Source organism: Serinus canaria, chromosome 1 (assembly GCF_022539315.1).
Source record: "Serinus canaria isolate serCan28SL12 chromosome 1, serCan2020, whole genome shotgun sequence".
In the NCBI taxonomy this organism is placed as follows: Eukaryota; Metazoa; Chordata; class Aves; order Passeriformes; family Fringillidae; genus Serinus; species Serinus canaria.
The window spans coordinates 108,921,707-108,938,376 of record NC_066313.1 but is presented as its reverse complement, the minus strand read 5'-3'; the positions used below and the strand labels follow the sequence as shown (position 1 = coordinate 108,938,376).

General features: G+C 42.7%; 1 protein-coding gene across 9 annotated transcripts in view; it reads left to right on the top strand.

Moving 5' to 3' along the window:
- The window catches only part of AGPAT3 (1-acylglycerol-3-phosphate O-acyltransferase 3), an 86,368-nt gene that overhangs the window by 63,211 nt on the left and 6,487 nt on the right, over positions 1 to 16,670 (top strand). For all 9 annotated transcript variants that reach the window (XM_018913458.3, XM_030234210.2, XM_050970839.1 and 6 more), the window contains 5 exons: positions 6,329 to 6,555; positions 11,963 to 12,132; positions 12,320 to 12,481; positions 13,951 to 14,104; positions 14,506 to 14,608. In XM_018913458.3, coding sequence (XP_018769003.1) covers positions 6,378 to 6,555; positions 11,963 to 12,132; positions 12,320 to 12,481; positions 13,951 to 14,104; positions 14,506 to 14,608 — 767 coding nt within the window. In that variant the 5' untranslated portion in view covers positions 6,329 to 6,377. The remainder of the gene's footprint in view (positions 1 to 6,328; positions 6,556 to 11,962; positions 12,133 to 12,319; positions 12,482 to 13,950; positions 14,105 to 14,505; positions 14,609 to 16,670) is intronic.

The window sequence follows — 16,670 nt, the reverse complement described above, 5'->3', positions numbered from 1 at the left end:
AATTAGACTTATATTGTGTGAGAAACTAAGATAATCTTTCTGTCATGCTTAGGTTTAAAAGGCTGGGTCTGTAGTAGATAGTTTGTAATGCTGTGTGGGATGCAATTGAGTAGCTGTCTATTTTTACAGCTTATCTGGAGAATCCCTGGTACAGACTGTTCAAATGGGTACCAAAACTGTTGTTATACCTTATTTGCTTATTTGCTTATTCTCTCTGACTCACTGCTGTTGATCTAACCTCTGTTTTCCAGCCTACTCAGACACCTGTGGTTGCCAGTGCTGGTTCTAAAATAAATGAGGCCTGAGTGGAGATTGCTTTTAGTGGTGGCTTGGCAGAGGGCAGGAGTCCTGGGATGCTTTTTTAAAGTCTGGGGCAAAGCCCTGGGTAAATACTCTCTCCATGGGTTTTGTGTGGCTTCTGCATCAAGGGGGTCAGGCTCCCAAATTCCTCATCCCAGAAGGAGATGTGGTCCAGTGCAGGAAGTGGGAGCCCATCAAGAACCTGTTGTCTTCCTGAATATTTTCCTATTTTCTATGAATATTTCATTTAGTTTTTAAAAGCTGGATAGCCACTGCACTTCTGTCTTTGAGCTAGAAGAGTGTTGTGTATTCTTCAAGGAAAAATTATCTCTTAGTGGTAACTGATTACTTCTAAGCATTAATCATTAGTATAAGATGATCAACATATTTTTGTGTGGAATGTCCCAGAAATGTCCAGAAAATAACTTGCTGCCCCAATGTGGTAACGTGGTGTTTGTGAAGGATTCTAAAATAACCAGATTGGGATCTGTACTTTTATTGATCTGACAGAGAAGTATAGGCAGGGCCACTGGAAGCTGTCCCTCATATCTCTGCCCTGACTCTTGAGTAGCTGCTGAGTATTCTTGGGGTTTCTGATCTCAGGAGAGGTGAGGGAACAGACACTTAGACTGGTGATTTTCATGCTTTTGAAAGAGAAGTAGCCTGAGTTGGGTCATCAGAAAAGTTAGAAGGGTAGAAAGTACACTCAGAAAAAGCCATTTTCTTGAGCTCCTGGTTTCTGCTGCTTTTATCTGTCCCCATACTCATGACGCAGCTCATGCAACAGGTAGATCTCACTTTGAATAAAAAATATATTTTATTTTCTGTGTGTGTTTTTGATGAGCAGTGTTTGTAGGATTCTGAAAAATCATCAGGAAACTCTTGATGGGCATCAAAATACCCTTTTTTGTACTGCTTCTGACTTGCAACATCATTTACCCTTCCTCACAGGCAGGCTTTGCCAAGTTTATACAGACATCAAGGAGGCTTAGAAAGCTTCATTTGAAAAATACAGGATGTAAAAATGTGGTGGTAAAAGGTAAAATTCAGTGATCTAAAAGTTTCACTCATTTCTCAAGTAGCAAAAGTAGGTAAAATACCAGATTTCAGGGTGGAGACAAGATTTCAGGGCAAAAGATATCTGTAATTGGTTTCATGGGTGGAGGAAAATATGGCACAGCAGAGATGGCAAAAACATGTTCAGAAAAACTGAAGGCAAAGTCATGAAGGTGTAAATACTGCCTGCCACAGTTTTTGTTGTTGACAAGCAACAACACTGGCTTGAATTAATTAATTCTCACTGGCTTGGAATACTAGGATCAGTGGACCAGTTTCTAATTTCATGCTCATATTCATGCAAACATCATGAACTTCAGAGGCATTGCACATGCATGACAGCAAGAAATTAATTAAAATCTGGAGTTCAAACTGAATATATTGTCTTACAGAATGATTAGTGGCTTAATTTTTAATTTTGAGTTCACAAATAGCTATGTGCCATTAAATGCTGTAATGTGCACATTGTGCATTTGACTGATTCCTTAATGAATGCAGTCACACTTCTTTGTCATTCTCCCTTCTAATGGCTTTGAACTTGGTGACAAATTCCAGTGACATTTGGCAGAGGTAGAAGTCTCCAGGAAGTTTAATCATTAGGACTTCGATGAATGTAGAAATCTGGGTCAAAGAGAACAGTTATATTCTGACTTCTGCTGAGGGGCACGTTGTATCTTTTGGAAGCCAGAGGATCCATGTGAACATGGGGCTTCAAGACACAGCTCTGTCCTCGGATCCAGGACTGAGCCACTGGCCAAGGCTGAGCCCATCAGAGATGGTGGTACCACCTCTGCGGTAGTGTACTGAAGAAGGAAGGTGGGAAAGAACTCCACAGCAGAAATTGTGGCCAGAGAGAGGAGTGTGAATATGTGGGAGAAGCCCAGGAGGTTCCAAGGTCAGTGCAGAAGGAGGGGCAGGAGGTGCTCCTGGCACTGGAGATTCCCCTGCAGACCCTGTCGAGGCAGCTGTGCCCCTGCAGCCCATGGAGATCCATGGGGATGCAGAGATCTACCTGCAGCCCCTGGAGGAGCCCACATGAGAGCCTGAAGAAGGCTGTGGCCCTGTGGGAAGCCCAGGCTGGAGCAGGTTTGCTGGCAGGAGTTGTGGCCCTGCAAGGGACCCACTCTGGGGCAGCCTGCTCCTGAAGGAGTTCACCCCATGGAAAGGAACCAGGCTGGAGCAGCTGGTGGAGAACTCATACTGGAGAAGTCCATGGAGGACTGTCTCCTGTGGGGAGGGACTGCCCTCTGGAGCAGGGGAAGTGTGTGAGAAGTTCTCTCTCTGAGGAAGAAGAAGCAGAGATGAGTAATGGACTGACCACAGCCCCATTCCCTGTCCCCATGCACTGCTGGGTGAGAGGAAATACAGAAAATCAGGAAGTTGAGCCCAACAAAAAAGGGAGGGGTTGGGAGAAAGTGTTTTGAGATCTGGTTTTATTTCTCATTACCATACTGTGATTTGATTGGTAATAAATTGAGCTGATTTCCCCACATCAAGTCTGTTCTGCCCATGACAGTAATTGGTGAGTGATTTGTCCCTGTCCTTACCTTCACACACAAGCCATTTGTTGTGTTTTCCCTGTCCAGGTGAGCAGGGGAGGGATAGAGCAGCACCAGTGGTGGGCACCAGTCCTCCAGCCAGGGTCAGCTCACCACACCAAGACATTTTTCTCCTGGCCCTTTTATCAAGAGGCACAGAAATAAGGGAGAGAGCCCTGGAGGATGCAAAGCATTGAAGAACTTTTTAATCAGAGCAGATAGATCAAGGCTGGATTGGGCTCTGGGCAACCTGGTCTAGTGGGAGGTGTCCCTGCCCGTGGTGTGGGGGTTGGAAGTTGGTGATATTTAATGCTTCTTCCAACCCAAATCATTCTCTGATCCTGTGAAAGCAGGAAGAGTACTAGAACTCCCCACAGTTCTCAGTGTGGCTGTTCAGGAGGAAATGAAGGTTTGGTGGTGAAAGGTCAATGCTGGGAAGTGACAGTGTTTCCTCCTTTAAGGAAAACAAGGACGAAAATAAGATTTTACCAGCAGGTCTTTAAAAAAGCAGATGATACGGACAGGTTAAAAAAAAAAGGAAATAGTTCTTTGCTGTCTTAGACTGGGGCAGCTGTTTACTTCCTAGATACTTCACTAAGCTGATCTTAATACATACAAATGCAGAAGTGGTGTTTTTCCTTGTTTCAGCAAATTCTGATTTCCCCATCCTCCCCGACCCTGACCCTGGGATACAACAAAACAGCTGCTGACCACCTTTTGCCTGCTGTCCTGTCCTTAAGTTTCCTGGCTGTCCTACATGGGCAGGGATGCAGAAAACAAAATAATTCCTAGATTAAGGTTAACTTCTAATGATCTTAAAAGTCAAGTACAGTTAAGTGAGGGATTGTCAAAACAGAGACTGGCAGGTTCTGTATCCAGCAGTGAAACTGGAAGGATCAGACAACAACAGGACCAGAGGAAGTGGTCTCAAGCTGTGCAAGGAAGGCTCAGATTGGACATCAGGAGGAATTTCTTCATGGAAGGTGTTGTTAAGCATTGAAACTGCCTGGGGGAATGGTGGAGTTGCCGTTCCTGGAGGTGTTCAAGAAGTGACTGATGTGAGATTAAGGGCTGTGGTTTAGTTGATAAGGTAATGGTTGGTCAAAGATGGGACTCAGTGATCCTGGAGGGCTTTTCCAACCTTAATGATTCTATGGTGCCCAGCATGTGGGGCAGGATGCTGGTGCAAGAGTGAGAAATCCTGTTTTCCATGTCCAGCAAAGCTGGAGAAACCGTCTTGCTGCTGTGTAAGGAGGGACGTGTCCTTTGGGGTCTGTAAAACAGCAGCGTCCTTAATGAAGAGACAAACACCAGCCACAGACTCTGCTCAGAGCCAGGAGCTGTGGAAGTGGAGCCAAACCATTTGATTTGAGGATGGATAAAACCTGACGTTCCTGTTTCTCCTTATGCCATTTGTGTGCTTTGTGCCCCTGTCTGAGAGGGGCCAGGCTGTGTGGAAGAAGGCGGTAAGTGCTGCTCTAATGACTGTCACAGATAAAATCATGTTGGAAGAGCTTCCAGGATCCTCATGTCCAGCCTTTGAATGGTTTGACACTGGACACAGTCATCAGCAAAGCTGCTTGCATGTGGCTCTGCAGAGGGCAAGCAAGAACTCAAGAAATAGCTTGCAGAAGTGGAGGGAATTGTTCTTTTCTTGTTTGTTGGAACTGGCTTTTGAGATACACCAGATGAAGAGAATGACTCTTGGAAGTGAAGAACTTGGTGTTTAATGTTTGGCAGTGTTTATTAGAGCGTGCCAGTGGAAAAGACAAACAAGCCCAGTGCTAGGGAGGCACTGGATGCCACAGCTGCCTCCCACATGACAGTGTGTGAACATGGTGTGGTGTTTTGGCTGTGTGAGACAACTGCTGCCTTTTGGGGAGGGAAGAGGAAGGAGGGCTCCACTTGTTCCTTTTCAAACAGAAGTCTTTGCTTCTGTTCTGTTCTTCTTTAAGAACAGCTGTTCTTAAAGTAATTTATCAGTGGAAGAAATGTTTCTTTCATCCTTACAGAAAAACACTGGGAGAATTTAGATTATTTAGCATGAGCTCCAGTACTATTCATCTTGCTTTGCTTTGCTTTCTGTGGTAGGCACAATACTGGCTGTGTTCAACCAGGCTTTTTTTTTGCCTCTCTTATGTGCCTCTGAAGTGGGTAGGTTACTAATGATGCAAATGGATGTTAATTGTGCAAAAACTAGACACTGTGTGCCTTGAGAGACTGTACCTGATTGGCAGAAGAGAGGATAGAAAACAAGCTTTCACAATAAAATTGCTGTAGAGTTTTATAAATTGCAGCACACCATAAGCAGGTGGTGAGTGAATATTATTTTATTCTTCACAGCTGTCAGGGACTTCATTTTCAGACAGTGGGTCCACATCACCTTGGGGTGCCTGGTTTGTCAAAAGTATTTGTTTCCATCTACTGCCTGATCTGGTCATTTGCCACACTTGCAAAAACTGAGCATGGAAACCATCAGCAAGCTGTGGCTGTGGCAGAAAATCAGGGTCAAGCTTTTATTTTTTGGGTGAGACCTCGAGGCTGTGGTTTCCAGTACCCAACAGGTCAAACAGGCCAGTGCTGGATATTGAGGGGTTTGCAATAAACTCAGTTTGGTGGCTTGGTAAATAGAGTTTGTTGGGATAATTTTGTGCTGGCAGGATTTATATTGGATCAGGCTTGTCTAAGCTCCTGTGGCATTCTGCTGGTTCAGACCTTGCCAGTCTTTCTGCACCTGGTATAAATATGGCACTTGCTCAGAGTTAAGTGCTAATTTGGTGGGATCAAGATTCTACACCAATGCCCTTCCAGATCAAGTTTGTACTGCTACATAGCCTAAAGCCTTTTTATAATTTTATATTTTCCCCCACACTAACTGGTATATTTGATCACAGAACTGTGGTTTGACAAGGTGAGAAGTTATTAAACCTGCTCCAGCTTGGATTTTGAGTGTGGGAATACCTCATTTCCATTTCCATGCCTTAATGTTGGCCAGACTGATGGTGTGTGTGACCAACCCTGCTGTTTGCAGGGTGAGGCTCCTGTTCAGGACAGCATCCCTAAAGACAGAGCCCCTGTTTGCCCACTGCTCACTGTGAGTGCAGGGCTCTGTGTTCCCCCCAGCATTAACTCCCAATTATGTGGTATGTGTTTGAAGAGAGGTGTGAGATTAGTGTCTTCAACGAACAATAATCTTCCTGGTGGGCTGTAAATTGTAAATAATGATTCCTTCCTATTTTGGGCAGGGATTTGCACTCTGACCAGTTTATTGTGTGAAGACCTGCATGAAGCAGTCTTGGAGAGCACTGTGTTTATTGGGTTGGGTTCCTCTTGATGAATGAGCCTGGACTGTTTCAGGGCTTTTGCTTTGTCCTTCCTCAGAGCTTGCAAATCCACTCCATTTGACTCTTTTGTTGTTTTTTTTCCTGTTTCAGGACAGTTATTCTGAGTGACGGCCCTTGCACACGCTTCTGAGTGGTTATCATGGGCTTCATTGCCTTCCTGAAGACCCAGTTCATAGTTCACCTCCTCATTGGGTTCGTCTTTGTTGTCAGTGGACTGATCATTAACTTCATCCAACTATGCACGCTGCTCCTCTGGCCCATCAACAAGCAGCTCTATCGCCGAGTGAACTGTCGCCTTGCCTATTCCCTGTGGAGCCGTGAGTATGATGGGATGGGATGGGATGGGATGGGATGGGATGGGATGGGATGGGATGGGATGGGATGGGATGGGATGGGATGGGATGGGATGGGATGGGATGGGATGGGATGGGATGGGATGGGATGGGATGGGATGGGATGGGATGGGATGGGATGGGATGGGATGGGATGGGATGGGATGGGGCTTTTCTTGGTTTTTCCTTTGTTAACCAAAAGAAATATATATATATAAATATATATGTATCAATGCAGGACGAACCCCAGCCAGGAAATAACATGCTGTCACTGTGATATTTTTTGAAAAATCCCTTCACCAGCATTTCTTCTGCTGGGAAGCTTTAGCTTCTCCATGTTTTGCTGCTCTGGAAGGCGGTCTGGAGATTGTTTATCCAAACATGTGAATTGCTTTTACTTTATGACCAATCACCATCAGCTGTGTTGGACTCTGAGTAGTCAGTCACAAGCTTTCATTTTCATTCTTATTAAGCCTTCTGATGTATCCTTTCTCTTTCTTTAGTATAGTTTTAGTACAGCATTCTTTTAATATAATATCATAATAAATCAGCCTTCTGAGAACAAGGAGTCAAAGTATCATCTCTCACCTTGTCCTGGGAACCCTCACAAACACCACAAATGTCCAGTGACTCCATGATTCAGAAGGCTGAACAAATGCTTCATTAAGTTATATTATATTATATTATATTATATTATATTATATTATATTATATTATATTATATAGATTATATTATATTATATTATATTATATTATATTATATTATATTATATTATATTATATTATATTATATTATATTATATTATATTATATTATATTATATTATATTATATTATATATTTACTAAACTGAACTAAAACTATACTAAAGAATTAGTATAGTTTACAGGCAGTCACAACACAGCTCTGACCTAAATGGTCAATTAGTCCAAAACAGCCATCACCAGTGTCCAATTAACAAATCCCTTTTGGGTTAACAGTCTCCATAACACATTCCACATGTGCCAAACAACAGATGCAGCCAGTAGAGATAAGAATTATTTTTCTTCTTCTCTGAGCTTTCTCACTGCCTTCCCCAGGAAAAATCCTGGGGAAGTTGTGTCTGCTGCTCTCTGTGAAGAGAGCTGCAGCCACATATGCACATGTATCTGTTTGCACACAGGGATGAGAGAAATGGTAAGTCAGATGTAGATTTTTTCAGAGCCGGTCAAAACAGCATTTTTTTTTCTGGAATAATGGGAAATCACACAGAAGTCAAGGGTCTAAAGTGTGTTGTCACTCTGTCATTCAAAAAAGTGGAAAGTAAAGCTCCTCTGCACCTCCAACCTTATCTGGACTGATAGGACTTGTTACTTGTGTCTCAGTGCCATCTTCATCCAGTATCAGCAGCTGTGCTAAGGGACCCTTGTGAGACTGGCTCAGGTACTGAGCATGTGAGCAGTATCGATCATGTAGGAGCCCAGGTTTATTGTGGGGGCTGCAGAGGGAGAGGTCTGTTCTAAAGTATCTCATGTAGATGTGTCTGCAGCTGAACTGTGTGACAAACTTCAGAATCCACTTACACCCTTCAATGTCCATGTGTGAGGCCAGGGTCTCCTTTTGTGAGCATTTTTTCAGTGGTTCTTCTGCCCATGGATCAGCTCTGTACTGAGTGCAGCTTCTTCTCCTCTGTCAGAGCTTTGCAAAACTTCCTCCCTGTGGAAGCCTTCTTCTCACAGAGCTGGATTTCTGAAAATGTTTAGAGTGTTTAGGAGGCTCCTCAGCCCAAATGTCACCTCCTGTTTCAGCAGTGAATCACCTAATTGGTTTCCATTCTCCATCCCTTCGCAGTATGCATGGCCACTTACCTTAGTGCTCAGCTCAGCATCCAACTCCCACTTTGGGTAAATGAGTCACCAGAATGAGCACTGAAATTGCACTTCAGCAGTCCACTGACAGGCACCCACATTTTATAAATCATCCATGTGAAGTATCACCAACAAAAACTCTCTGAGGTGTCTGGTTCAGTCTCTTTATAAGCTTGTTGTTCTTGCCTTTACTGTGCTTTTTGTCCTGCCTACTGAGAAGTGCAGGAGAGAGGAAATTAAATAGACTACCAAGCAAATTGTCAGGAAAAAAAGGTATTGTAGTAGGAGAGCTTAGTAGAAACTTCAAAATTAGTTTGGTTGGATGAGAGTGGGGACATATAGGAGTTTTTATTTTTAATTTGCTTGTAAGAAATTCTTTGTGCTTTTAATAATATAGAATCTGATCTCACACTAAAAACTATTGCTGCATTAATAGTTAAGGTTTTCTGAGGATAGGAGCTGCTTGCTCCTCTAAGGGTTTAGGCTCAGCCCCTAGTTAGCATTGTGCATTAAAAAAAAAAACCCCATACTTTAAATGCTGCTGTCTTACATCCTCTAAACACTGGAAATAGCCCACACCATTGTTCAAAGAGGTTTGGAGAAGCTGACTAGATAATTGGTTGTACATAGGATAACCCCTAGTGTGTAGCCTGTTATAAATTAACATCTTGGGAAATTAAACTATGAAAATCAATGTAAATGTTATGTGGGATTGCAGAGAGCTGATGGCCTGTAATGGAAGAGCTGCCAGAATATGCTCTTCAATTGTGATTTATAGCAATTTAGGTAAGCTGTGTAAATGCAGTAACTCCAGTGTTGCCATTCATAATGGAATATATTTCAGCATGGAGAAGCCTTTTGGCCAGGAACCTGTAGGTTGGTGCTGTGCCCTGGATGCTATGTTTTGCTCACTTTCTCCAAGCTGTTGGTGGTTTTAGGCTGAGGGTCTGTAAGAGAAGCTGCTCTGCCCAGCTGGCAGAGGATCAGTGCAGGGAGGGATACAGAGGTGATCCTGTGTGTGGCTCTGTACTGAAAACCAGGCTCTGTTCTTACTGTAGCTCCTCTCAAATACATAAAGCCCAGCTTCTATCTCTCTTCTCTCTAGAGAGACTCTATCCAATGTTCCTGACAGACATTTGGGGAAGGAAGCCTCTCAGGCTCTGGCCCCAACATAAACCTATAAATTGATGACAGGTAGTCTGTACTTGCAGCTCTCCCACATCAGCTCCTTTCAGATGAATCACACCCTTGGAGAGTGCAGCATGTTTGGGTTAGTCCTGTTGCAAAAATAACCTCTCAAATGTTGGTACTTCCAACGGAGGGATGTGCTGTGCCCCTTGCTTGCTTTGTTTCTGGGGGGCTTGTGAGGCTGTAAATGCACCTGCTTTGGTGTGTGGGACCCCCAGCTGCAGCAAGGGGTTGATGCCAGGTGTTGCTCATTCCCTACATGAAATGTCCTGGGCAGTGCAAGTGTTGCCATTCCTTCATTCAGAAGGATTTCTTGTGTAGCGTTGATAGGATCAGTGCCACGCAAAGGAGCTGTAACCCACACACTGAAAAAAGGAAATGAGCCCACTCCTGTTTATAATTGCATCATTTGTCAGCACACTTGTTAAGGACAATCTGCTTCCTCATGTTAATCCTTTGGCTTGTCAACCCTTCTCTCTCAGTATGAACTCTGGCAAATCCTCCACTGTTTTAGGGAGGAAGGTTCTGCAGAAAGTCACATCCACACTGGCCTCTGCAGATTTTTTTTTTTCCTGATTTTGAAGAAGAAACACATCCAGGTGATTATCATTTTTATAAGGAAAATGTAGCAGGTACTGGAGATGTTCCTCCTTGGTACACAGTCAGCAATGGAAAGGGAAAATGGCTCAGAGTACCACGATGTGTTTGGTACCACTGCTCCATTCTCCTGGCCACCGGCTTGGAAGGTGATCTGAGGACACTCTTGCTGTCCTCTTTCCCCTTTTACTGAGCCAGGGTAACCAGAGAAAGGAAGGTGAGTGAACACAAAACGTGCAAAGCTGGGAAGCAGTGATAAAAACCTGTACCTGGTGTGAAGGAACAAGACAATTCTGTCTTTCCTCTGCCATATTTCCAGTTGACTGGAGTTAAGCTCTCTTGGCCAGCAAGGTACATAACTTTGTCATACCTCCAAAGTGATAGAAAGTGATACAGGAAAATAACCTGGTGGGTGAGTAAGTGGTCATGAGTGAAAAAAACAGTGCTAGGTGAGCTCTGTACCCTCAGCACACCAGGACTGGTTTTTCCCATTACTCACCCAAATCCTGTGTTTGCCTTCTCTCTGGTGTGGTGCAAGATTGGATCCCCAACTCCTGTTTGGCAGTATGGATATATGGCCTTGTCTGATCCCACTGATCAGAAACCCTTCTGCAGGAAGATGCTGCCCTGTTTGGCAAAACCAGAAACTCCCAATGGGAAGCTGAAAAATCTCCTGGCAGAGCCTGATAGAGGGAACAGAGGGGGAACCTGCAGGTGTAGTCACGTGGGAAGGGTTGGACTCTTTTTAACTACCATATTTGTGCAACCACATTTTTGTTTCAACCATATCTCATTGAAATTAAAAAATACCAATAACTACAGTTTGCAGGGAAGCAAATCTTCCTACTGGGAGGATGAACTATTCTCATACTTTTTATAGTTGTCCCATGATGCAAGCAGTGCCTTCCATCTGCCTCGATGTACTGAAATGAGGGAAATAAGCTAACCATAGCAACTACAGTCAGTGCATGCTGAATTTAAGTGGAAGGGGGTTTTATGATGGAAAAAGGGAAGGTGGAAAATAAAAAAGGGTAACAAATGTTCAGGGTGGAATAAGAGTTGCTGTGATACTTTAAAGTTGGAGTAAACGGAGGGGAAAAGGCTCATTCTTTTGCACTAAAAGAAGGACAAAATTTACCACTCCTGTTTTTGCCCAGGTATTTTGATAAATTAGCTCAGTTTTCTGCTGTTTTTAACTCTGTGTTGATGATCATAATGCAGAACAATTAAAGCCCTGTGTTTTAATATTAAAATCTATCACAGAAGATCTATGTCACTGCATCCCTTTAAAAGACCTTTTTTGGTCTGTTTACCTCCATAAGGCTTGTTTCATGTGGAGTAAAAACATTAGGCTGCATCTATGCATAATTTCTATTCCACCTGGGAGGAACTGTGCTCATTTAGTGGAGCAATCAACAGCTCCACTGTCTGTTTTCAGGCATAAAAGTCTTCAGGCCTTTTTTCCAGTGGTCATCAAATTTTGCATTTGTAATGCAATGCCCAGACTTGTCACTGGTAAAAACTTGCTGAATTATCCATAATGCATATGTCTGGTGCCCTAAATACTGCTTAGGGATGGTAATATGGTGTGGTCTGTACCTTTCCAAGCTTCTGTTTCATCTCTGCTGGGTGGGCTTGGGAAGGTGATGGTGTTGGGAGTCAGGAGAGGCTGGGCAGTGAATGGGGCTGAGGAGGAAACTCTAAATGCTTTCTGTGAGGGGTACCCCTAACTCCTCTCTTCACCTTCATCATGTTTGCTAGAGTTGGTAATGCTGCTGGAATGGTGGTCAGGCACAGAGTGCACCCTGTTCTCAGACGAGGCCACGGTAAAAACCTTTGGGAAGGAACATGTCATCATCATCCTGAACCACAACTTTGAGATCGACTTCCTGTGCGGCTGGACAATGACGGAGCGCTTTGGAGTGCTGGGGGTATGTGGGCCATGAGCTTTCCCTTCCTCTGCAGGGTGGCAGATCTGCTTAAAAACCATCTATAAACAGTTTCTTTGCATTTAAGTTCCCAGATCCAACTCCATCATCTTAGCTTTAATGTGTTTCACCTCGTTGCACAAATCAGCAAATGACATTTTTGGATTGTCACTTTCATTTTCTCTCCAAGAGTTCCAAAGTTCTTGCCAAGAGAGAGCTGCTCTATGTGCCCCTAATTGGCTGGACGTGGTACTTCCTTGAGATTGTTTTCTGCAAAAGGAAGTGGGAAGAGGACAGAGATACAGTCATTGAGGGATTGAAACGTTTGTCTGATTATCCTGAATATATGTGGGTAAGTGTTGATTCTCTCCTCTGCTGTTGGCTGCTGGAAGTGAAGCAGTGACAGACTGGTGCCTGTGGCTTTGTGTGTCAGGAGAAGGTGTGCTCACTTCCAGCAGTTGTCATGGAAAAGCCATGCTCTGTTTCAGGAGGTTTTTGGGATATGCTGGTAGAAAAGTGCTATTTGCCTGTTGGTAAGGGAAGCCTTTGGGAAACAGTTCAGAAGCTTGAATAATTTATAAATCAGGCTTGTGTGAGACTCACGATTCTGTCCAAACTTATTTTTGCCTATTTCAAAAAAAACCTTATATTTGATTGCTGCACCTGTATAACATTTTCTCAGGTAGGCCGAAAAGACACATCAATAAAAAAGTCTTTTTTAGAGAAGTGAGAGAATTTGACTGCACAGGCCATGGATTTTGATAGAAAGTTCCCGTTAGTGTGTTCTTTGATCTGTCTTTTTGGGAAACCTGCAAATCTGAAATTGCAGGTTTCCCAAAAAGACTCTGTGAGAACATATGGCAAGCTTATATCTGCTTCTGCAGTTACATTTTTTCCTTTTTATTTTGACATTATTTAAAATCAAGGGTAAAACATCTCTGTTTCATTGTGTGCAATGCTGTTAAACTTCACTGCAGCAGCACAGTGGTGTAATCAACCCATTAACCTTCTCAGAGCTTTGAATGCAAAGGTTTTGATAAATTCTCAATTTTGCTTTTATAGCAGCACATGTAATGTACAATTATTTGGCTCATAAAACATTAAGAGGCTTTTTATGCATTTTAAGTGAGTTTTCAGTATTATCCAGTACAGCTTGTTAAAATGAATAGTGAAACATTAAGCCTTAACTAGAATATTGTGAATGCATTGTAACTTTTTACCATTACAAAGATAGAAAAAAGTAAGAATCTGGAGAATGTATTTTAAGCTACTTAATTGCTTGTATATTTAGATATGAATTATATTGAATATATCTTTCTGATGAGTGTGGGAAAGAAAAGAAAAAACAGAATAAACCCTACCAATTGGAAAATCTCACAATTGAACTTGAGCTTCAAATCTATACATTTTAATGATTTTACAACTGAGAACCAAGGACGAGTCTCTAGGGAAAACAACTAGAAAATATAAGTGCAAAATGTACTTAGCATTGATTATTTAAATCAAGACTTCCTGCTTGATAATTGAAATCATGATTAAAATTGACTTGAGTGGATCAACTTCCTAATTTCTGTGCATTCTAAATGCCACAATTAGGGCTGTCTTTCTGTCACCTTAAATTTGGTACAAGTGTTGTTAAATGTAAAGGTAATGGTAAATGAGCTGGGAGTTGGTGCTTATGCCTAATACTTGGTGAAGAGATGAGACAACTGAAGTGTGTGCAAATGTATGTTTATCTTGGACATATTTTCAGTATACTGCTGGATTTCTTTTGATATCTCAAGATATCCTTGGGGTTTTTTTTGCTTTTGTCTTGCACAGTTTCTGCTGTACTGTGAAGGAACTCGTTTCACAGAGACCAAGCACCGCATCAGTATGGAAGTAGCTGAATCCAAGGGGTTGCCTAAACTGAAATACCACCTGTTGCCCAGAACCAAAGGTTTCACCACTGCTGTCCAGTGTCTCAGGGGAACAGGTACTGCCAAGCTTTGCAGCACTTGTAATGTGTTGTTTAGCACCAGCATAGCCTGCTCTGTTGTTGGTTACAATTAGTGAGCTGGCAGTAATGAGGAATCCAGCATGTCAGTTGGTAATTTGTAAATTGCCACAGAACTGTCAGATACCAGTCTTAAGAAATACTAAAAACCTTTTTATGTTGCTTAGTTCATCAAGTCATCTGGTGTTTTACAGATCTGGGAGTGTCAGGGGGCTGGTGCAGATAAATGTGATGTGTAAACACAGAATAGTGGAGGACTCTGACACATCATAAATGCATGGCTTGCACAAGGCTCTGTTGCTGTCTCAGGCAAGGATGCCAGAAGGTGCTTGCTAGAATTGCTGCTATAACAGCCCTGTTTTATTTTTTTTTCCCAACAGTTTCAGCAGTGTATGATGTAACACTAAATTTCAGAGGAAACAAGAACCCATCTTTATTAGGAATTCTTTATGGAAAGAAATATGAAGCAGATATGTGTGTAAGGTGAGCATTTACTGATGGAGGTGAGCCATAAGATGCATAGTTTAGCATGTTGAAGTGTATTCAGATTTTACAGGGTGATTTCCTTTCCTTGTCCTTCAGCTTCAGTGGTCCCTTGTAGTAAGAAGTCTAAAGCTCCCTTACATGCCAGTTTCTCTCCCTCACTCACATGGTTTGATCAGCAGATTAAAAATTTAAAAATGCTGAAATTCAGACATCCTGTGAATGAGGTGGGACATTGCTCACATTCCTCCCTGTTCCTTTGCCTCAAAGAGTAGCTGTTAACAGCTAACCCCATGCAGCATGTACACATTTGCATGCACACACACCTCTTCTCTTTCTTGCTTTCTCCTTGCTGCCTTCTGCTTCAAAGGCTTCCTTGTGATCATAAAAACTACCAATCCTGTTGAGTTTCTTCTTTTCCCTTTTATGTTTGTACCTGAGACATGACCTGGTTATTCTTTAGACAGTTTGCTTCTGCTTCTCTGGGGGATTCCCCCACCCTTTGGAAAACATTGCTGTATTCTGGTCATGAGGTTGATGCTTGGTTTTTAAAAGTTAAAAAAAAAAAAAAAAAAGAAAAAGCCTTTTTACTTCCCCCCACACCTTTCCCCTCTGGCTTTCGGTCTGTGTGTTGCTGCAACATCCACAACATTTTAGTTTCTCGGCTGAAAAGATGACTGTGGATCTGTCCATGGAGAGGTGGAGTTGCTCATTTGCAAGGGGTTTCATTTTCACTATTTACACTTGCCAAACATATTCCTGATGAGGAAAGTGAGCAGACAATTTGCCAGCCAGCAAAATAGCTGGTCAGGCAGTTCCAACTGTAATTCCACACTGATGGCAAGTGCATGTAGGATATCTAGCTGGATCTGAGGTGCACATGCATGGATGCACGTCTGTATAATTATTAATTATACACTGAACTGTGGCAGCCTTCAGTTAAATATCCTTTTTTGCTAATAGAGGTGCAATTTTCTTTCATTTCTTGGAGGGGTAATGGGAGGAAAGAAGAGAAATGTAGTTTTCAATAGAGTTAGAAGAGGTTTGGGTTTGTAAAAGTCTGTTGAGGATGATGTTGCCAAGTAAAATTACTAATTGTACCCTGCAAATGGCTGTGCTTAGATTAACAATATGTTTGTGGATGGAATGAATATTCTCAAGGTGCTTTTCTACATTTTTTCTCTGTTTTGGGGAAGAAGCTATGAGAATAAGGAGACAGTTTTTACAGATGTTTTGCTGAAAATGGAGCATGTCCTTGTTGTGCTAACAGACTTACTGTAGCTCAGAGAAGGGAAGAACATAAGCTCTTGTTCTCGTATGTGCAGACATAGTTACCTGTGCAGAGGTAAGCAGCTTAGCTCTGCAGTGGATCCAGTCTTTATCCTGACTGCCTCCAGAGGAAATAATCAGGAAGTCACCAAAAGTGATTGCTGTGAGTCCCCTCTAGTGGTGACAGCAACACCAAGGTGACTTCACCAGAAAGCTTTCAGCAAATGACTTTTCACTGAGCTTTTATTGAGCATTATTTATATGAATTGAGCAGCTTCTCTTGTTAGAGCTCATGTAAGTAAATAGGCCAGATCTGGTGTTCAGTTGGCTTATGGGATGCAGAAATCATTAGAAATGTGTTAGAACAAATTCACAGAATCATAGAGGGGCTGGGCTTGGAAGGGTCTAGAAAACAGAAGAGTGCAGGGGAATGGTTGGCTCTTCACCACTATAGAGAGGCTCTGACAAGGCACCTATTCTCAGTGAGGTCAGGTCAGGGCTGGCACTGGGCAAAATTGTTACCCCCAGAACTGTGTGCCTCAGTCTGTGAGGCTGCAGAGGCAAGGAGGGGCAAGTGCAGTCACTGTAGATGGTATTAAGTGAATGTTTAGTTGCCTCTCCCATTGCTTCCAAAATAAGGTTTTCCCTACCAGAATGCAACCAACAATTACCCTTGGGTTTTCCACTTGCTTTTCTTTTCCCAGCTTCGAATGCCTCAGTCTGAGCTCACTGGAAATCAGCCAGTGGTGGATCTGGTAAAGGAGGAACGGTGTTTGAATGGGAAAGATGATTT